Source organism: Notothenia rossii, assembly GCF_949606895.1.
Source record: "Notothenia rossii genome assembly, chromosome: 2".
Lineage (NCBI taxonomy): Eukaryota > Metazoa > Chordata > Actinopteri > Perciformes > Nototheniidae > Notothenia > Notothenia rossii.
The window spans coordinates 41,907,348-41,931,089 of NC_136904.1; the positions used below are offsets into that span (position 1 = coordinate 41,907,348).

General features: G+C 39.1%; 1 protein-coding gene across 3 annotated transcripts; it reads left to right on the forward strand.

Annotated features, from left to right (window-relative positions):
• Positions 1 to 12,340: 12,340 nt before the first annotated feature.
• Positions 12,341 to 18,208, forward strand: LOC307030082 (N-lysine methyltransferase KMT5A-A-like). 3 transcript variants are annotated; one of them, XM_079666298.1, is made up of 11 exons: positions 12,341 to 12,703; positions 13,501 to 13,632; positions 13,751 to 13,913; positions 14,108 to 14,300; positions 14,598 to 14,666; positions 15,380 to 15,448; positions 15,771 to 15,839; positions 16,162 to 16,230; positions 16,944 to 17,012; positions 17,335 to 17,403; positions 17,698 to 18,207. In XM_079666298.1, the coding sequence occupies exons 2-11, from the start codon at positions 13,509 to 13,511 to the stop codon at positions 17,737 to 17,739; spliced, it is 936 nt and encodes a 311-aa protein (XP_079522424.1). In that variant the 5' UTR covers positions 12,341 to 12,703; positions 13,501 to 13,508; the 3' UTR covers positions 17,740 to 18,207. The 3 variants fall into 3 exon arrangements, with proteins under 3 accessions (XP_079522424.1, XP_079522426.1, XP_079522425.1); XM_079666299.1 differs by lacking the exon at positions 12,341 to 12,703 and having other exon boundaries at positions 12,714 to 13,632; positions 17,698 to 18,208; XM_079666300.1 differs by lacking the exons at positions 15,771 to 15,839; positions 16,162 to 16,230 and having other exon boundaries at positions 12,344 to 12,703; positions 17,698 to 18,206.
• Positions 18,209 to 23,742: the final 5,534 nt, after the last annotated feature.

The following is a 23,742-nucleotide window of genomic DNA, read 5'->3' on the forward strand; positions in this document are numbered from 1 at the left end:
GGCGGCGGCTGGGCTTTCCGAGGGAGGCAAAGCTGGAGAGAAGATGTCATCTTCGCCCTCGTCTGAGTCGGAAAGAAGAAACTCCGGGGCGTATTCTCCTTCCTCCTCCTCATAGTCCAGCTCCAGGACATCCTCCGCGGGTGAGACCATGGTGAGGTCCAGTTGGGAGCCCCAGCTTGACACAGCACGGGGCCCCCTTCCCGCGGCTGCCGCCGCCACCGAGTCCCAGCTTGACACAGCGCGGGACCCGGCACCCGTGGCGGTCGCCACCATGCCCTGCTCGCCGGCCGGCGAGTTTACAGGCATGAGGAGGTCTCGGACCGGCATGCTAGCTTGGCGTGCTAGCCGTCTGCGGCGGCTTTTGGCGGTAAAGCGGGAACAATGCCCGCACGCGCCGGGGGTGTCGATAGCCTCCTGGGCATGTTGCAGCCCGAGGCAAGACGAGCAGACCTGGTGTGAGTCAGTACTCGATATCTTCAGCCCGCAGCCGCAGAGCCGAGCCTCCGACACTCCGTCTCCTCTGGTGTGAGGGAGGGAAGAGTCCATCCTAGCTAGCCTTGGTGCGGCGTAGAAGGGACAAACGAGCAACAGGCGTGTTACCGTTTGCGGGAAAAAATCCAAAAACCTTACCGTTATCCGTTGGAAAAAAACGGCAGGGTAGATTCTGATATTAACTGGAGTGTTAATAAAGGGAATTCCCGTGCGAAGCAAAAGTAGCTGGCGAGCGTCCGTCGACCGAAGGTTAGCTTCGTAAATCAGTCTGTGGACCGTTAAGCTAGCTAGCTACTGATCTTTCTCGAGATGTGCTCCGAAGCGAGAAGAGGTGTTTGAATGACGCCTGCGTCGTGGCGCAAGCTACTTATAGGGTTGGTGGATTCCCTGACGTTGGCGTCAAGATCACCAGCCAATCAGGATTGGCGTAATGAGATTGATGCTTCTGGTGCATACGCGTTGAGGCGCATCCCATAGTGAGACATCGAACGGAGTGTTATGAATGAGAACCTATGTTAAAACAAAGACAAAAGACTTATAGTTTACATGATTACACAAATGATTTGTTTGTATAGTTTTATTTTTGAAATGTATTTTATTTTGCTTGACTCAGTTATTTTTCTTTTAAACTCATAGTTTTGCTTTATTCTGAGAAAGTGTTGCTTTATCTTTATGATACAAAACTAATCCCATACAGTACCACCTAAAAACGTTTTCAATAATAAGAAATAAGTGCAAAGTAATTGTTTTCATTCATTGGGTTTCAATTTGTATTATTCAAGATCAAAAAGGTAAAAAACATTTTTAGATTTAGAAATAAACTGTAGGTTACAACAACAAAAACAAAACAAGTACTTTTTCATAATTGTAGAAGAAGAACATTAAGCTAGGGGTGCCCACACTTTTTTGGCTGGTGAGCTACTTTTGAAATGACCAGCTCACCGAGGTCTACCTACCAAAAATAAAATCCCAAATTGCAAGGGTTAATGAATAACACGTTTTATTTATACATGGGATAACTACAATAGGGCTGCAACAAACAACGAATTTGATAATCGATTAATCTATCGATTAATGAAACAATTAATCGACTATTCGGACTATTACTGTATGCCTTGCACAATTTCTCAAACGCTCTTATTTAGCCATCAACTTTTAGATTTAGCTTGAGGTTGTTTAAGGCATGTGGAAACTAACAATGAAGACAATAAAGATGAATACTTCATTCAAAAATAAATATATTATTCAATTAACTTAACAAATTGTGAACAAAATTAACATTGCTTTTTATTTAAATTAAATAAATAATATTTCACATCAAAAGAAACAACAATGTTTTAACAAATCGTATTAAATAATCTGATGACAGAACTGTAAACAGAATAGCTGAAAATTTAACAAAATAAAGAGTAACTCTGTTAACTCTAATCATTAACCCATGTTTATATAATTGAGTTAACTCCGTGTGTTGCTGCTAGCATACATAATACCTGACGTGGAAACGTTACTCATGGATGGGGCTACAGAGCTACTAGAAAGACAGTCGAACCCGGTGCATTCCTCCGTCTGAATGTGGTGCACTTTTGCTAAATGTTAAGACAAATTGCTCTTACATGCTAAACACTCATGGCAACGAGCATTGTCCACCTCAAGACGGGTAACATTTAACCAGTGGTGTAGTGGGCGTTGGACACGGGGGTACGCCGTACCCCCACTTATTTGGAGCATGATCTTTTTTTTAATAGTCTAATAAATATAACATCATTGCCTCTGTTATCAGTTGCAAGTGTGTATTTGTTGTAATAATGACAAAAACATAATACATTTCACAGTAATTATAATAAAAAATATAAAAACGATTTCCTTAAAAATTATAATTCGTCATCACGCTCATGACTGGGGGTGTGTCACCTTCAATCAACGAAGGAGGACACCTCTTGCTTTTCAGCCATGCAAGCAGCATGGTTCTAGGCTTGTCAGTGGTCCCCCACTTTTTCTCTCATGGAAATGTCAATAATAACAACTTTGATATTAATTGACAAGTCATCTTGTGACAGAGGATGAACGGCATTGAGTTTGGTGGTCAAATGATTTTCCTCTGCCACAATCAGCAGATTACCAAATAACCAGATCTTAACATGCCAAACCAAAATGATTTACAAGGTGATCATTGAAACTACTTAACCAACAATCATTATGGTTGTATTGTTATTAGCTTAAAATAGCTGCTGTGCCAAACTGCAACCTCATAAAATCACTACTGTAGACTGTTTCATTACATAGGATAAAATGAAACGCAAACATTATCAACAGCTTGCACATGATGCCCTCATGTCTTGAAACAGCAAGTCACCCTATTCTGTTGAATGCTTGTTATATAATGGGCAGTAGGCCTTTTGAGACGCAAAAGGACTGCACTGCCTGAAGCCAGCTCTGCCAGTGAACATTAACATCTTAATAGCGGTTTTCGTAGATGGTCCTATTTCCCAACATACCCCACCTTCATTGTCGCCCACACAATGCAACCGTCAGAATCCCTCAGGAACTTACAGAGAGCCTCCACAACAGTAAGCCGCTCACATGCATTTGAGGAAGGTGTGCTGCAGATCCAGATAGCTTTATCTAAAGCAGGGGGGGCTGATGGGAGGGTGGGAATACAAGCTCAGTGGATCTACTGCTCACAATGGAATCACACAGCATAACACAAATAAAGCCAGGGTACAAGCAAACACACTCCTTACACAAAGACACACCGGGAGAGCTCCCTGTCCATCTCACTTCCTCCTGATTTATTTTTCGGTTCCCATTTCCTCTCTCCGCTGTTTTTTCTTTCACTTGGAAACAGAGTCAGTCACACATTGCAACCCATTGACAGTCAAGGCAGGTGACTCACACATCATAGTGTTATCTTATTGGCAATATGTAATGCAAACCAATGGCACTTATTGGGTGATCCCCCCAGAAAGCAGGGTTAGGGTTAGGGTTATGATCATGTTTGGCTAAAATTGCCTAATCCTGAAAAGGAAAACACCAGCAATTACAGATTTTTTTCAGAAGAAGCAATGATTTCCTGACATATGAGATTTGGCTTTCAATCCTAAGACATTTATATCCCAGTATAAATTATAATATATTTGTATGTCCATTGTCTCTTAATCTCTCCAATACTTTGGTTGATGACCAAACAATACCTACAAAACTGTCGATACCCTAAAACTAAAATAGCAATCATGATAAACAGTTTACTTGCTAAACATCAACTTTTTAGCCATGTTAGTGTAAGCATATGAGCATGCCAATATTAGCATTAAGCTCAAAGGACTGCTGTGCCAAACATCAGAATTATTTATTTGTTTGCCTTTTTAAAAGCAGCAATATGAGCTAAGAGGTCCTGTTCTAAAAAGGCGGGATTTTTCATTATTTTTAAATTATAGTCAAGAAGTTCTTGGTGAGATGTAAATAGCTTGAAAGTAATAAAACCTTAATCCAGGGAGAAATGCACACAGCTCGTATTCAGAAACCGAGCCTTTTAACGAGCCTTCAGGACTTCTGTAAGGTTGTGATGTCACAGCAATGCTACAGTCATTCCTTGGATGCAGAAATGCCAAGAGTGCACATAAAGAAGACGTGGAAACACCGACCAATAAGATCATACTGGGCTTTTCCGGTAGTGGGGCTACGAAACACCATGTATAGAGGTTTTGGTATAAAAAAATGCAAGCATGAAACTGATAATGAGCATGAGTATCTTTCAAAGTTCGGAAATGAATACCTAGTAGACATAGACCTAGTAGATATTTTAAAAAAGTTTAACTGCAAAGCCAATCAATTTCCTGTCCTGCCTTACAGACACATTCGAAACAGTCTCTTTTAATTAAGAATTCCATCAGTCAAAATTAAGCCTACTGAGAAAGTACATGTTTAGAGCTTGGGTATTGTATATACAGTTTAACATGGTTACTCACAAGCCAGATTCCATCAAAGTGCATTTGTTAGAATAGTTTTACAGCCAAGATCACAACAGCCCTGTAATCAAACACAGTTGTATGGTGAAAACTAATATTGTGACAACAAAACAGTAAAGATATATAAAGCTTCAACTACCATGTTTACTTATTGATTGACTGGGGTTTCAACTCAAAGAGGGCTTCCTAGCAAATGTTTGCTTGCACTGCCGGACTCAACCATTCTACTCACTGACCTGAAACCATTAAGATTGATTTTCAGACACTTTTTACTGCATGTTTTTTGCCTTGTTACTTAAAACCATTATTCCTCTAAAGTTCTGGGGAGCTAGCCATGAACTCTAACAACCTCATGCAATACAGTCCAACATAACCAGACAAGAGTATGAGTGAAACATATCCTAATGCTGCATCTCTGAGATATTTCTTGGGAGACACTGATGTCAAACACTAATCATATGGACAACTTTGCTGCGTCTAATCATACCCCACATTTCATAAAAACAAGCTGTCAATTTGAAAAGTGTAATCCCCATGGTGATAATTACAAGTACCACACGGATATACTTTGTGGTCAAGGATTTCTCCAACTTCAATAGCACAAGTTTGTTGATACAGGCTACAAAAACAGCAGCCATTTCAGTTTTTCTTGCAGTAAAAGGTAAAGGACATCAAATCCTATATCCTATTTACAAGTAATTAACAACCAGGCGCCACCACCATTTTGGTTGTGGACAAAATAGCAAGAAAATAACCCCTGAATTTTTCCATCTATGAACATAGCATACGCATTTGCACTCAATTGAACTCATTTGGATGTGAAACATCAAAGAAACGTTGTAAGAGACCAGAAGAAAGTTCTTTGATTCTCTGTCTTCAAGTCTCTCAGTCATTAATTCACCAGAGCAAATCTTCTTGGTAACATTACTGAGGCCTTGATTCGCTAATGTCTTGCTTTGGTTAAGAGTTATTCATTTGTACAACCACTGATGTCTCAGATCATAGCGATGGCATATGTAAATTCTGTCTGGGCTGGTTCTTGGGCTAGATTCCTTAAGAAGATGGTGGGAAGTGAGCCAAGAGACTGGGAAGTGGCACATCAAAGTCATAAATAAAAAGCAGCCGGAAGGTAGAATCACAACATTTACTTGCATTTTTTATGAAATATTTAAAAATGTCTTGGGTTAACTTTAAGGTTTGGTACTTTTGTGGCACTTTTAATCTTCTTGTTGGTACAAGAGGAAGGAAAATATACTGTTATAAGTGTTATAACCTAACCCCGATTGTATTTGTATCAGTGTAACCTATTATACTTAGCGTTTAAGTGTATTTTATAATATTAAAATGTTTTTTATTGTGTTTTTCTATAGTAATTACCAGTATTTTCATCATTCCAAACTGTCCAAATATCAATAAAATTCCTCTGTTCTTATCTGTCTAGACTGGCCAATCATGTTTAGATCCTTTGTACTCACTTCAGCTTTTGAGACATATTGGAAAATAATTAGAAAATAGACGTTAAGTTGACAGGTTGTGGTTCTATTATGGGTTCATGTGCTGCATTCATTGTTGGTCCAAAGATGTATCCATGATCATTGTGAGGTTGCAAGGCAAAAAGCAAAGCAAATATATTACGCCTTAAGTTGGAACTTGCGGGCTTGTGGTCATGACTTGGGATATTGTGTGCACACTGCACAGTACACTTTTCAACATAACACTGCCAGGCAACAGTATTATTAATGTTACTCTCTGGGTATAGCAGCCATAGAGGCTAACCATTTTAAAAGTAAGCAAGCAAGCAAGCAGGTAGGGTATAGCACGAGAAAGAAAAAGGCAGAATGAGAAAGTAAAGATATGTTAGAAAACAATGTTATTATGCACACATACATTACATTTCACAGCCTCAGCTTTGTCTAACAACCTTAGCAAACACATCTCAACTCTTAAACTTGGTGCTTTCAGAAAACTTCCAAAATATTTTATTGAGTTCAGCTTTGGTGAACTTTGCGTGCTTGCACACTTTTAAATGATACTGAGATAGCCAATTAATTATCAGACAAAGTTTGATACAAACACATCCATTTACAGAAATGTTTTTAACTTATTGTCTGGTTAGCAAAGGTAGCTCGTCGAGCAAAAAATAACGCTAAGCTTTTAACAGCTTATATTTTATGCGTTTATACAAATTAATTTCACAGTGCCACTTCCTGAATTTATTGCAGACCTTTGGTATTCAATATCCAATACTCTGGTTACTTAATTTAAAGTTAATATATATTAAATACAGATTATGTAATCCAGCGTTCATGTTCTGTTTAAATCACTACACCCTAAATAAATACTTTTTCTAATCATTCTGATGTTTGAGACATTATTAAATGTCCACTTCTTATACTCAATTGAAATGACCTTCATGTTGAACTGTTGATGGCAATTACGTCCAATGGTGACCACCCTTTGTTCCATGACATGAATTTCAATGCATGGCTCCTTGATCTAATTAAGGGTCAGTAGGTCATAGTGTATGTGTGTTTCCTCCAACACTGTAGATCTTCTCTGGCCCCACATGTTTCCGAAAGTATCTTAAAATAACGTATGTGATGAATGTGCAATTTCCCTAATTTACGGCTGGCTGCCGTACTCAGGGCCGTGGGCTGGGTGGAAATCTTAAATGGGGCTTGAAAAGCACTCCTCACAACAAGAAATCAATATGCCATGCAGCCTAGAGAGGCGACCCACTATCTACTGTGGCCGAGGCAACGCTTGCAGGGTAATTTCCTCTAAACGCTACGAACACAGCTCAGCCACTTCACCGACACAAATAGAATCACAGTCACACGCTCTGACACGCGTACACTCAGGAAGATGCATTCTGAATGGTGTGTGTGTTGTTGTGAGTCGTGTACAGATATAATTTGCTTGTGAGAGATGTTTTTTTTTTCTAGAAAAGTGTCTTGATATTTTATTGTGTATTTAAAAGTAGAACATGGACAATACTCCGGAAATGTTATGCGCAAAACATGTGTGTCTCTGTTAATGAATGAGTATTGAAACTGTAGTGAAAGCCACAAATCATCTGATGCAATTCATTAAGGTTAGGATTTGGTGGGCGACAGGTGCAAACACGTTACAACGGACCAAAATCATTACATTTGGGGAAAAGCACTGCAGCCAAAGCAGAAATGAAAACACAAATGTGCCAAAACACATCCAAATGAAGAAACATCTTCACCAACTTGACAACACATGCGCAGCATTTAAACAAACATTTACCAACTTGTCGAAACATGAGCAGGGTTCCTCAAAGCGGTGCATAAATGAAACGCTGCAAACAAAAACACTGCAAACAAAAACGCTGCAAGAAACTTAAAACACAGGGGAAAAAATCTGGGAAAATGATTGTCCATTAATGAAAACCAGGGAACACAGAAAAGTGATGGACATTCTCTGTTCTGTTCCAGGTCCTACAAGAACATTACAGGTGATGTGACTCCACCGTTGGGATGCTCCCTCCAGGTTATTGAATACTTTAGTAATTCTGGTTGGGTCTGGTTGTCATCATTTGGGTTGAGTCTTGTCACTACATGAATGCCGTTTTGCAAACAGGAGAAAAGTGATTTAAAAAAAAAATGCTTTATTTAAATATTTAGAAAAACCTGAATAGAGGGACTTGGAAGGCGGTAAAGGTAAATCTAAAAAAAAAAGATTATCCACTCATATGTCCGTTTAGCTTTCGGGTTTCCATTTATTGTCTGTGTAGTAGTACCAATCACACTGGAGCAGGCTTTGTATTTAAATCCCGATTTCACAGATTACTTAAGTAACAGCTATAATAAAATATGTAAAAGTTTATTTCGACAGTAAAACAAGGCAGACTGTCACAATGTCTGCCTAACATGTTTGAATATTGCTTCTTAACACAATCATGAAAAAAATATCAATAATACTAGCAGTTTTTATTTGCATCACTTTCCAAACTCATGTGCAAGTCATGTGCTCGTCATGACTTGCAGAAGTCAGGAGAAGGGTAAGGGCGCTCCCTTATTCTGTTTGCCTGAGATCACAACCCTCTCACTGCTCCTCTTCAAGCTCATTATCACGGTTAAATTATTTCCTCCCACAAGAACGTTAATTAACACACACGTCCAGACCATGTCTGGCACAAATTGATTACAACATCAGAGCCTGTGTGTGTGTGTGTGTGTGTGTGTGTGTGCACCTTTGTTAATTAAGAGGACTTTTGGTATGAATACACACCGACATTAGCCAGACATTTTGTATTAACAGGACAGGGTCGGTGTCCTGCTAATCAATAAAAATTCTAAAAGCGTAGAAGTGTTTCTATATGTGTAGAAAGCTTAAATACCCCAAAAAAAAAAAAAGACCTTTTTATTCACAAAACCCAGAAATTGTGTATTTTCTGTGTGTCAGAACAGCGCTCGTACAGCTGGTTTTGGGTAATGCACCCGCTCATGAATATTCACACAGAAGGAGCTCTGATTGGCTGACTGCCGGATGGTCCTGACAATTCATGTTTCTGTGAAAAATGCTGTGTTTGTAATAATAATAATAATAATAATAATAATAACATAATAATAATTAATTATTATTATGTTATTATTATTATTATTATCATTATTATTATTATTATTATTATTATTATTATTATTATTATTATGTCTAATACTACCTACATTTCATTGCACCTTTACTATAGCTTTTATCTGATAATATACTTTTAGGGACTCAGTGTTTTAGTAGTCCATATCGGTCTTTGTCTCAAGACCACTTTTTTGAGGTCTTGTCTTTGAATTGACTGCATTTTACCATTGTATTATTTCATTCTTAGACAAGGCTGAATTTATACCAAGACTGCTCAAGATCTTAACTGCAGGGATATTACATAACTTCCATTGTCAGATGTAATTGTTTATTTGTTATTTATTGTTATTGGATATAAAAATGCATGCCCAACATAGAGTACACCACCTTGTGCCCTTAGTAAAAATGTGGATGTTGTTTTGTCAAAGTAGTCCTTCAATATAAATAAATACTCACAAAATGGTTCAGAAATGTAAAATCAGGATATACATATCTCTCTCCGAACACATATCTATCATTGCACACATAAATGTGTATTGTTTTATGTAAATGTGAAAAATTCCACATTTATCCACATTTTTTATCAACACATGAATATTTATTGCTTTTTATGTATAAAGTGCTCTGCATTTCATACACGAAAGGCTAGTTTGTGAATGCAGGTTGAATAGTTTCTATATAAATGTAACAACACAAAATATATGTTTAATGAAAATTGCTAACACTTGAATTAAAATTCTTGTGGATATCTATTACAAACATTCTTGTGTGGATCTAAAACATTTTTAGAAACAAACCACATTTATGCAGATAGAGAAATGTATATGTAAATCCTCATTCTACCATGTGTGAATCATTATGTGTGCATTTATTTATATTGTGACTGATCCATAGTCAACGCTGCCCGTCCCCCCGTCATATGTAGAACAATATTGAAAATTGTATTGTGTTAGGTGGATGGTAAAACATAGACAAAGAGTGCTGAATTAAGATTGTAAGACTAATTTCAGCTCATTAGCGTCTGTTTGTATTTGTTTGCTCAAAGCAAACAACATTCCCACTCATACGACACTCATCTCTGCAATACTTCTAGAATAGAATTGGGAGGGATGAAACCCTCTTTAATAGTCTCACATGCAGAGCACACAGCACACAGTGAAATTTGGCCTCTGCATTTAACCCATCCTAGTACCAGGAGCCTAGTACTAGGAGCAGTGGGAAGCTAGTGGGCAGCTAGTGTACAGCGCCCGGGGAGCAATGAAAGTGAGGGGGTAAGGGGGGTGTCCGGTACCTTGCTCAAGGGCACCACGGCAGAGCAGGAGGTGAACTGGGACCTCTCCAAGTAGTGGTCCACACTCCATATTTTAGGTCTGGTCGGGGACTTGAACCGGCGACCCTACGGCTCCCAGTCCAAGCCCCCTATGACTGAGCCACTACCCATCCAACACATTTACAAACCGAAATTCAGGTGAAGTTAGGATTTTGTGTAAAACATAAATAAAAACAGACTACAATGCTTTTCTAATTGTTGTTGACCTATATTCAGTTGAATCCACTACAAATACAAGATGTTTAATATTCAAACTGATAAACTGTTTAATATTCTTTCATTATGAATTTGATTACTGCAACACGTTTCATAAAGCTGGGACAGTGTCAACAAAAGACTGGGAAAGTTGAAGAATGCTACAAAAATCCCAGTTTGGAACATTCCCCAGGTCAACAGGTGAACTGGAAACAGGTGAGTGTCATGATTGGGTATAAAAGAAGCCTCAAATATTTTCAAGCAAGGATGGGGCGAGGTTCCCCACTTTGTGAAGAACTGCGTGAGCAAATAGTCCAACAGTTTAAGAACAACGTTTCTCAACGTACAATTGAGAGGAAATTAGGGATTCCATCATTCTGGTTTGGTGTGAAAGTGGCAACAGAGAACTGTTCGGGCTCCGTGCTGGTTCAACAGCGGTTCGCAATTGGTTCTCAATGTTGAACCAGTTTGCTTTTCTGCTGACCAGAGCCTCCTGTATGAGCTCCGTCATCACGTCGCTGTTAACGCCGCGGCGTAAAGCCTACATCACAACAACAATGGCGTCTTACATCGGAGCTGTGCTTCTGTTGCTCTTAAGCTTATGAAGCATGATTGAATTGAAGAACAACTTGTGCACCTTTCAGGGATTCAAACTTGTTGTTTTGGAACCCCCTCTTTAGTTTTTCACCTGCTGGGCCCAGAGTAAAATGCTTTGGTGAGCATAAACTAGAGGGGAACAGCAAACACCAGTGTGATTTTGGTGAAGTTGTGACTATCTTGGACAAAGATATAGGGGGGGGGGGGATCCAAATCCGGCAGCACCTGCTCTGCTGGATTTGGAAGCCCCTCTTTAATTTTGTACCTGCTGGGCCCAGAGTAAAATGCTTTTGTGAGCACACACTAGAGGGGAACAGGCAACAGTGTGATTTTGGTGACGTTGTGACTGTCCTGGACAAAGTTGTAGGGGGGGTGCCATATCTAGCAGGAGAAATACCTGCTCTGCTGAACATGTTATGTAGAGAACAGTGCAGATCTTCCCTATTGACACCAGTAAAAACCTAGTCTAAAATAAGGAACATTAATAGTGTGATAGAGGCACAGATATAAGATCAATAATACACTTTATTTTAGGGCACCTTTCAAAACATTCAATGTCACTTCAAAATAAAATAAAAAATAAAATATGAGTGGCATTACAATACAAACATGTGTTGAGTAGGAAATCACAGAGGACAATCACATTCAAAGGAGCAATTAAAGTGAGTGAAGCCAGTTTGAAAAAATTATCTTTGAGGCTTGATTGAAAATAACACATTGTCTGACATTATCATATATGTTATATCATTACTGTTATATAATTGCTTACTATTCGTGGTTATCAAGTATCAGACACTTAAACAACAGCAAAGGTTTTAAGAAATAGGACTATACTGACAAATTACATATTATCCTGTCATTGTCTGTGCTGAAGGAGGAACATAACAGAGTGGGACTACACTTAAAAACGGAAGTTTGTTCCAATACGAAGATTGTGACAGATCTGAAAAGTGTCCTTAAAACGAGCCTCCTCGCAATTGTATGCACATTATTTATTCAACCGTTTGCTGTTTAATCTGATGGGAAATAAATATATCATTCAAAAGATGCACGTCCTCGCGAACAGGGCTTCAATCTACGGCAAGGCTTCAATCTACGGCATAACACCGGCATTACTGACTCTTCTCAGCCTCTCAAATCATATTAAATTGATCCTTTTTCCATTAAAGGGAAACACTGCTTTAGCAAGGGAGCACCACGTTCCCAGCAGGTAACCACGAAAATTATTTCAGTGTCCGGCCCGGGCCGAGCAGGCATCATCATATGTCCGAAAAATAGGCAGAGTATCCGGATTACATGGAGCTCAGCTCAATGTTACAATAAGTTATAATTTACTTTTAATAAGGTAACTTTACCTTTGTTTACATGCATCCAATCATGAATGTATACATTTGCCCTTAATAATATTTTGACGTTTGGGAATCAGCATTCCGTGGAAATTCACATGGGGGAGGGACTCCCCGGACTGCGGTGGCAGTGAGGCCATATTCGCATTTCATTCCCCAGACGTCACAAGTTCAAGGTAGGACTGGTGTAAAAAATTAAATGACACTGCTAATGTTATCTTTTAATTCTTGTTTCGAAGCTTGTCACTGTTTTTATATTGGAAGCTTGTTGAAACTGTATGGAATGACAGGTTTTAGGGTAAAACGTTAGCAGCTACGGCTAATGCTAGCTTATTTGGGGACACATGTCAGCATTCATCTAGTCAGTAGGCCTACATTTGCGTTTTTTATTCCAAATAATGTTATTTAAGGCAGTTTTTTCCATACATTTATTGAGCAAGCATTTGTAGATAATATTGATGAGTTTAATTCATCCTGGTAAGTTCCAACTCCATGTGAGTTGGAACTTAAAAGTAAAAGTAGCATGCTTCACAGACATAGCATGCTTCACAGACATAGCTGTTAGCCCGTTGCTGTGTTAACAGTGAACTATGCTCTGATTAAGTTGATGAAATATCTCAGATATTTAGCGTGATTGCTGACTGTTACCTATGTTATTGCCGTCTTATAATCACAGCTTTCCATGTCTTACATTTGTCTGCACTTTTCAAGCTGTTAGCTGCTGGAAGCAGCCAGTTAGTTAGCCATCTGTTTCTGCATCTGAATTTAAAGTTCATTTAAACCCATACAGCGTAACAGCGTTAACACTGGTTGAGATTTTGAGGGAAGCATCCAGTGAAAATATGAAGCTGAACAGTTTATTTAGTTTATAGATGCCAAATGCAGTGACTTATCAGCCATTGTTACACATATTAAGCTGTTTCAGTGGCATGGCTTTCATAGATAATCAAAGGTTCTGTTTTCTCACCAACAGTGAAAATAATGGATATGACATCAGCAAGACCTCGGAGAGCAAAGATTAAACCGCGAGAAGAGGCTGCACATTTTTCATCCGTGTGCAAAGACAAGGATGGATTTGATGTGAAATTCATCAATTCCTATAAAGGTGAGTGACAAAAGTATTTTGTCACTATTTTGTGTACTATTCTTGTCATGAGCATGACAAATGTGTATTGTTTTTTAACCTCATCACTTCTCCTGACCCATCCTCTGATCTTTGTTAGGTCGAGGAGTTTTCAGCTGCCGACCGTTTCAAAATGGAGACTTCCTCATTGAATACAGAGGGGAAGTCATTACAAAGTCTGAACGTGAAAACCGGCATAAACTATATCATAATGCACTCAAGGTTTTCATGTTCGACTTTCGTTTTAATGGACAAGAGTTATGGTAGGTAAATATTGTAATGTTATTTCTAAATGTGTAGTTACCCAGACATACAAACACTGCTATATTGATGTTAAGTTGGGCATACAGTGTACATTTTGAGACTTTTTTTGTCTATATGTATTTAATCTAATGCTAGTTTGCTGTGGTTGTAATACTGTTAGTTTGTAATCAGAATTGTGTCCTTGCCCAATCAGTGTTGATGCTGCCAAAGAGGACAACTCCCTAGGGAGACTTGTCAACGATGACCATGTGAACCCGAACTGCAAAATGAAATTGATCAAAGTGGATGGAAAGCCCCATCTTTGTCTTTTTGCACTCAAAGACATCAGTCCCGGACAAGAGATAGCTTATGACTACAGCGATTCTGATTGGCCATGGAGATGCAGGGTAATTATGAATGGTGTCTTGTATCATCACTGCTATGTAAATCTATCATTTAACACTATTTTCACAATAAACTTAGCTCTGCCATGTCCAATATGTTAGTCACATGGAAAATTGAACAGTTCTATAAGAAATGCTATTAATACATAAGATGATTTTAAATTATGGCCATTGACTTGATGACCTGTTATTGAACTATGAGGTGGATATTGTGTGTTAACTCACAACAAGAGCCAGTAAAGCATTTGTGTACTACTATGGATGTTTAGTGATTCAACTTGGTCCTTCTTCATCCCCAAGATTTCCACTGAGACTCTGCATGAAGATGCTGCCATGACATCTGAGTCCCATTGTGATGACATTCAACAGGTGAGTTAACCACAATTCAATGTTGGTATTAGTTACATGTTTCTTTCCAGTTATAAACCATGTAGACTGGATTTGAATTGTGAGGTTCGATACACAGGTCCTGTGTATCACTCTACTGGACCGCTTTAGACACTAAGAGGACTGTGTGTCAATGCTGTTTTTCTTCTTACTGTTAAACTGAATGATCATACTCTTTAGATATTACATACTATAATCAGTGTCTTTCTACATGATTGTGTTAACTCACAACAAGAGCCATTAAAGCATTTGTGTACTACTATGGATGTTTAGTGATTCAACTTGGTCCTTCTTCATCCCCAAGATTTCCACTGAGACTCTGCATGAAGATGGTGCCATGACATCTGAGTCCCATTGTGATGACATTCAACAGGTGAGTTAACCACAACTCAATGTTGGTATTAGTTACATGTTTCTTTCCAGTTATAAACCATGTAGACTGGATTTGAATTGTGAGGTTCGATACACAGGTCCTGTGTATCACTCTACTGGACCGCTTTAGACACTAAGAGGACTGTGTGTCAATGCCTTTTTTCTTCTTACTGTTAAACTGAATGATCATACTCTTTAGATATTACATACTATAATCAGTGTCTTTCTACATGATTGTGTTAACTCACAACAAGAGCCAGTAAAGCATTTGTGTACTACTATGGATGTTTAGTGATTCAACTTGGTCCTTCTTCATCCCCAAGATTTCCACTGAGACTCTGCATGAAGATGCTGCCATGACATCTGAGTCCCATTGTGATGACATTCAACAGGTGAGTTAACCACAACTCAATCTTGGTATTAGTTACATGTTTCTTTCCAGTTATAAACCATGTAGACTGGATTTGAATTGTGAGGTTCGATACACAGGTCCTGTGTATCACTCTACTGGACCGCTTTAGACACTAAGAGGACTGTGTGTCAATGCCTTTTTTCTTCTTACTGTTAAACTGAATGATCATACTCTTTAGATATTACATACTATAATCAGTGTCTTTCTACATGATTGTGTTAACTCACAACAAGAGCCAGTAAAGCATTTGTGTACTACTATGGATGTTTAGTGATTAAACTTTGTCCTTCTTCATCCCCAAGATTTCCACTGAGACTCTGCATGAAGATGCTGCCATGACATCTGAGTCCCATTGTGATGACATTCAACAGGTGAGTTAACCACAACTCAATGTTGGTATTAGTTACATGTTTCTTTCCAGTTATAAACCATGTAGACTGGATTTGAATTGTGAGGTTCGATACACAGGTCCTGTGTATCACTCTACTGGACCGCTTTAGACACTAAGAGGACTGTGTGTCAATGCCTTTTTTCTTCTTACTGTTAAACTGAATGATCATACTCTTTAGATATTACATACTATAATCAGTGTCTTTCTACATGATTGTGTTAACTCACAACAAGAGCCAGTAAAGCATTTGTGTACTACTATGGATGTTTAGTGATTCAACTTTGTCCTTCTTCATCCCCAAGATTTCCACTGAGACTCTGCATGAAGATGCTGCCATGACATCTGAGTCCCATTGTGATGACATTCAACAGGTGAGTTAACCACAACTCAATGTTGGTATTAGTTACATGTTTCTTTCCAGTTATAAACCATGTAGACTGGATTTGAATTGTGAGGTTCGATACACAGGTCCTGTGTATCACTCTACTGGACCGCTTTAGACACTAAGAGGACTGTGTGTCAATGCTGTTTTTCTTCTTACTGTTAAACTGAATGATCATACTCTTTAGATATTACATACTATAATCAGTGTCTTTCTACATGATTGTGTTAACTCACAACAAGAGCCATTAAAGCATTTGTGTACTACTATGGATGTTTAGTGATTCAACTTGGTCCTTCTTCATCCCCAAGATTTCCACTGAGACTCTGCATGAAGATGGTGCCATGACATCTGAGTCCCATTTTGATGACATTCAACAGGTGAGTTAACCACAACTCAATGTTGGTATTAGTTACATGTTTCTTTCCAGTTATAAACCATGTAGACTGGATTTGAATTGTGAGGTTCGATACACAGGTCCTGTGTATCACTCTACTGGACCGCTTTAGACACTAAGAGGACTGTGTGTCAATGCCTTTTTTCTTCTTACTGTTAAACTGAATGATCATACTCTTTAGATATTACATACTATAATCAGTGTCTTTCTACATGATTGTGTTAACTCACAACAAGAGCCAGTAAAGCATTTGTGTACTACTATGGATGTTTAGTGATTAAACTTGGTCCTTCTTCATCCCCAAGATTTCCACTGAGACTCTGCATGAAGATGCTGCCATGACATCTGAGTCCCATTGTGATGACATTCAACAGGTGAGTTAACCACAACTCAATGTTGGTATTAGTTACATGTTTCTTTCCAGTTATAAACCATGTAGACTGGATTTGAATTGTGAGGTTCGATACACAGGTCCTGTGTATCACTCTACTGGACCGCTTTAGACACTAAGAGGACTGTGTGTCAATGCCTTTTTTCTTCTTACTGTTAAACTGAATGATCATACTCTTTAGATATTACATACTATAATCAGTGTCTTTCTACATGATTGTGTTAACTCACAACAAGAGCCAGTAAAGCATTTGTGTACTACTATGGATGTTTAGTGATTCAACTTTGTCCTTCTTCATCCCCAAGATTTCCACTGAGACTCTGCATGAAGATGCTGCCATGACATCTGAGTCCCATTGTGATGACATTCAACAGGTGAGTTAACCACAACTCAATGTTGGTATTAGTTACATGTTTCTTTCCAGTTATAAACCATGTAGACTGGATTTGAATTGTGAGGTTCGATACACAGGTCCTGTGTATCACTCTACCGGACCGCTTTAGACATTAAGAGGACTGTGTGTCAATGCCTTTTTTCTTCTTACTGTTAAACTGAATGATCATACTCTTTAGATATTACATACTATACTACCATACTACCATACTACCATACTACTAAAATATGTGTTAACGTGTTTACCATTGACTGATCTCTTTTTCTGTTTGTAGAGTCACTTGAAAATGCTGTGGAGAGGAATCCCAGCAGGATGAAAAAACAGAAGTGGTCTCCAAAAGAGGTGGCAGCAGTTTTGAGACACTTTAATGCACACATTGCCAAGGGGAAATTGGCGACAATTATAGAATGCAGACAGTGCCAAGCTACAGAGCATCCTATTCTGGCTGGTCGCTCTTTGCAAAATGTTAGAGACTTCGTCAGGAACCAAGGCACGACTCAGAAGAAGAAAGCACTGCTACAAAAAAGATGACATTTAATCGAACATGCAGTGAGGACAGTTCACAGTTAAACTTTAATTATTATGTTACATGTAGGAGCAATGTTTTATTATAAGGATAATTACAAGATTAAAGCTGTTATGTTAGGAGAATAAAAATGAAATCATTCCGGGGGCTGAGGGGTTATTGCAGCACATAGTTATATTGAAGGATTGGAACTTCACGGATCAAACACTCATAAATCAAACGTTGCTAAAACAGAAACTAACTACCGTAATAAGGTAAACAACTATCCACAATCCAATTTCATCAAAACAACTTCACACCCGCCGCCCTCTGAGCTGGACAAATCACACAGGTGTCTCTCTGCAGCCAGAGGAGAGAGGAGGGGTCAGGGACCGTCTACGAAGATACTATACTCAATAACTCCTCAGTTGCTTACACTACACATGCAAGTCTGCGGAAATAGGTGGTTTTAGTAGTTTATTTGCAGTATTTTTTTCAGTGTTGCACTTTGTAGACGGTCCCTGACCCCTCCTCTCTCCTCTGGCTGCAGACAGACACCTGTGTTATGTGTCCAGCTTGGAGTGCGGCGGGTGTGAAGTTGTTTTGATGAAAATTGGATTGTGGATAGTTGTTTACCTTATTACGGTAGTTGTATTTTAGCAAAGTTTTGTTTATGAGTGTTTGATCCGTTCCAGTTCCAATATGTCAATATAACTTCCTTGAAGATCTGCTGCAACGACCCCTCAGCCCCCAGGATAATTTCATCTTTATTCTCCTAACATAGCAACTTTAATCTCGTAATTATGAGTTTATTCTCCTATCTTTTCTTTTTTGTGTGGTCCTAATCCTCTGTTGTTCCAAGGTGGAAGGAGAGTTATATGTTTCAAATAATGAAGATTTAGTCTTCGCTCAATTTTCATGTGAGAAAATGTTACTGTATGTGAAAATAACCATTAAACTTGGCTCACTGTTCACTGTGCAAGGTGCAATACGCCCTTTTGTGTCAGCTTTTAAAAGGTAATGCTCCAAGTAGATGAGCAGTCTTGTAGGGCAAATAGCATTTTGTATTAGTGATAAACCAGTTCTGTCACTTTGCTATAAAATCGGTTCTTTTCATATCGATGATGTAATTGCAATTAGCAGTGCTGCAAATATAAGCATTTACTTGCAAATGTTTTTAATTCGTCTCGGAAGACCTGCTTGTAGTATACCCCTCTGGAGAGTATTAGAATGTGGTTCTACATTTGCATGAAAACAACAGATTGGAAACAGGAGGCAAGCAATAACTAAAACACATAAACATACATATACATTAACATACTTTTAAGCTATATATCTATGGTGCACTATATTGTCTCATTTTAAAATATTACATCACAAATCAGGTATTCCTATGCTGTTGTGCAAAACATTTTGTCCCTTTATAAAAGGTTTGTTTTTGTAATGCACAATCCAACACTTGTTTGTGTAAAGTTATGTTCCATTAAATCATGTTTGCCCCTTTAATACACTTCAGTGACATGTTTGTGTGTTGTATAGCTACTGTCCTCCCAAATAACCATTGTGTCATGGGCGGGGCTTATGCAGCTCATTATCTGCTGTCCTCCTAATTAAGCATGGTGTCAGGTTGTTGTATTTTGAGTTGTGCTATGTGTATTGGACATTTGAAGTGGGATTTGTGTTGTATGGCTCAAAATAGATTTTTTGATATTCAAAACATCTTTGTAAAGCTAGTGGAAAGGGGTGTCCTTCTAATGAAGGAAAAAACGTGTTTGGGTCAAAGTGTCCTTCTAGTTCACAAAAACCAGTAGGGGTGTGTGTGTGTGTGTGTGTGTGTGTGTGTGTGTGTGTGTGTGTGTGTGTGTGTGTGTGTGTGTGTGTGTGTGTGTGTGTGTGTGTGTGTGTGTGTGTGTGTGTGTGTGTGCACCACACACATGTTGTCTTTTTTGTGTTTGTTTCTGATACTCTTAAATACCACTACCTATTTGTTGAGGCTGCATTTATGCATTACCTCACTTTCTCTTATTATAAAGTGCATACATGGTTGATCTAGTCACACACACACACACACACACACACACACACACACACACACACACACACACACACACACACACACACACACACACACACACACACACACACACTTCAGTCTGAGGACATGATTTGTGTCACTATGAGAGAGCAGGGTGGGTAATTTCAGGCTTGGCCTCAATCACCAGTGTTAAGCATAATTCCAGTCCTGAAGGGGTTAATTAGGGGCTGTGAGGCTATGCCGGAATTAATTGGCTTGTGCCTGAAAAGACAGAGTAAATAATAGAGGGGGAGCGAGAAAGGCTGTGATGTTTTCATGCATCAGAACCAGTTGACAGTGTTGACTTGCCATGGTAAATCAACACTGTACATGCAATAAGATGAGATGTTAAAGAAAGGGGCTTGCTATATCTTATATCTTTTCGTCATCACAGTTCATGATAAGACCAAAACTGACAATGATTGTGACCTTGTGACAAGTGCACAAGTGCGACGAATGAAACCATCGAATGAAATCAAGGACCCCCCCCCCAAGGAAAGGAAGAGCAAGAGTTACCTCTGCTGCAGAGGATAAATACATAAGAGATACCAGCCTCAGAAACCGCAAATTAAAGCACCTCAGATTAGAGCCCACATCAATGATCACAGAGCTCAAGTAGCAGACAATCTCAGCATCCACTGTTCAGAGGAGACTGCGTGAATCAGGCCTTCATGGTCCAATTGCTCCAAAGATCCGCTACTGATGATGAACAACAAGAAGAAGAGCATTGTTTTTGGTCAAGAAACACAAGGATTGGACATAGACAGTAGAAATCTGTACTGTGGTCAGATGAGTCCAAATTGGAGCTTTTTGGTTCCAACCAGCGTCTCTTTGTGAGACGCAGAGAAGGTGAGCGGATGGTTTCTGCATGTGTGGCTCCCATCGTGAAGCATTTCACACACTTTTCCGGTGTCACTGTTGGCGATTTATTCAGAATTCAAGGCACACTTAACCAGCATGGCTACCACAGCATTCTGCAGTAGCCAGCACAATATAAATCATATTCTGGATTTCTTAACACTTTTTTGTTTACTAGAAAAATCCATATGTGTTCTTTTATAGTTTTGATGTCTACAGTATACATCTACAATGTAGAAACATTTTAAAAATAAATAAAAAACTTCAAATTTGAAGGTGTGTCCAAACTTTTGACTGGTAATGTATGCTGTATCAACGTTGCTGGGTTAAAGAATACTAAGGAGACCGCTTGGGGAATGCCAACATTTGTTCATCTAGCTACAACAGTCTCACAGAAGGTTCTTTGCTTGGTAGGCTGTTTGATTGTTTAGTCTGCATACATTGTATAATACCTGGCTGCTTGAGGGGGGGCCTTGTTGAGACATGTTGCTTTCATCTGATTGATGGTCAGACCAACACATTCTCACTCCCAACTCAGCCTATGTTGACGCTATGTCAGGGTCTCTGTCGTCACTTTCCAACGCAAGGGGGGGCCCTTTAGCGTCGAGTTTCAACTATCAGGGCGTCCCATTGACTTGCATAGAGCTCCCTGAACGTTGGTAATAGAGGAGTTGGGATCGCGGCGAAATGCTCTCCGCAGATCCATTCTCACAGCGTTTATCAACCTTTTTCTTACTCAATATCAATCAATCAATCAATCAATCAATCAATCAATCAATGTTTATTTATATAGCCCAATATCACAAATGTTACATTTGTCTCAGTGGACTTCACAGTTTGTACAGAATATCAGTATGACAATACGACACCCTCTGTGCTTAGACCCTCACATCGTACAAGGAAAAACTTCTGGAGAAAACCCCACAGTTTAAAGGGGAACATGGGAGAAACCTCAGGGAGAGCAACAGAGGAGGGATCCCTCTCCCAGGGCGGACAGACGTGCAATAGATGCCGTGTGTAAATTGAAAAGATAATACATTTGCAACATAGGTAGTCCAAATGTTTGGAAATGCATGTGTGTATAATAGGAAGATGAATCCATGAGGATATCCATCCAGGACTTATGATCCAGGACCACAGCCACGACTCAAGATCCAGGACTCGCGATCCATGACACAGGACCGCAGGATCATCCATGACTCCGGATCCCGGCGTATATAGACACCAAAAAGAAAGACATTTGGGGAAGCTGGGTTAATCGGAACGTGAGAGTACACAGGTATAGACAGAGAGAAGGAAGAAGTAAGATGTCCCCCGACAAACTAAGCCTATATCAGCAAAACTAGGGGCTGAATCTAATCAGCCCTAACTATAAGCTTTATCAAAAAGGAAGCTCTTAAGCGCACTCTTAAAAACGGATAGGATGTCTGCCCTCCGAACACAAACTGGAAGCTGATTCCACAAAAGTGGAGCTTGATAAGAAAAGGCTCTGGCTCCCATTGTACTTTTAGAGACTCTAGGAACAACCAACAACCCTGCATTCTTGGAACGCAATGCCCTAGTAGGACAGTAGGGTATAATGAGTTCTTTAAGGTAAGATGGCGCCTGCCCATTAAGGGCTTTGTAGGCGAGAAGAAGAATTTTAAATTCTATCCTGTGTTCTATAGGGAGCCAGTGTAAGGAAGCCAGAACAGGAGTAATGTGGTCCCTTTTCCTAACTCTGGTTAGTACACGAGCTGCAGCATTTTGAATCAGCTGAAGCGACTTGACTGACTTCTTGGTACACCCTGATAATAAGGAGTTACAATAATCCAGTCTTGAAGTAACAAATGCATGGACTAGTTTCTCTGCATCGTTTTGAGGCAAGATATGCCTGATTTTTGCAATGTTATGTAGATGGAAGTAGGCGGTCCTTGAAATTGATTTTATGTGGCCGTTAAAGGATAAATCCTGATCAAATATTTACCACCAAGATTCCTTACAGTCTCACTGGAATCCAAATTAATGCCATCCATAGTTAGTATATCTTTAGATAATTGGTTTCGTAGATTATTTCGGCCAAGTACAATAACTTCAGTTTTGGTCATGTTTAACATCAAAAAATGTAAGGTCATCCACGTTTTTACGTCCTTGAGGCAGTCTGGAATTTTATTTAGATGATTAATTTCATCAGGCTTGATTGATAAATATAGTTGAGTATCATCCGCATAACAATGAAAGTTTACAGAATGATTCCTTATAATATTGCGGAAGCATATATAATGTGAACAAAATAGGTCCGAGCACTGAGCCCTGTGGCACTCCATGGCTAACTTTGGTCTGCGTGGAAGATTCATCGTTGACACATACAAACTGAGAGCGTTCAGATAGATAGGACCTAAAGCAGCCTAAAGCAGTTCCCTGTATGCCAATTAAGTGCTCTAGTCTTTGCAATAGGATATCATGGTCGATAGTATCAAATGCAGCACTGAGATCGAGCAAAACAAGAATAGAGACAAGTCCCTTTCTATCAGCTGTGCACCATTATGGTGTAAATATAGCCTATCTACCAATTGGATCAAATATAAAAGTCAGCCGAATTAGAATTGATACTGCAAGGAGAAGTATTGTTTGAAGAGAAATTGAAGATGTTGTTTAATTGCTGATATATTTATGATCCATGTCACATATTCAGTTTCCGCGGCAGTTCTTCCTGTTTGTCCAGAAGTCTTCTCATCAGGGCTCTATAAATAAAGAACTACGGCAGATGTGTAATATGTAATGCGGCCCAACCGTGTATTACAATGCCGTTATGTGATGACTTCCAATCCAAAGACAAAAGCAAGCACACTCGGAGTAAAGTATTATTTTATTTTAAAACATTTTTTTTCGGATTTCACATC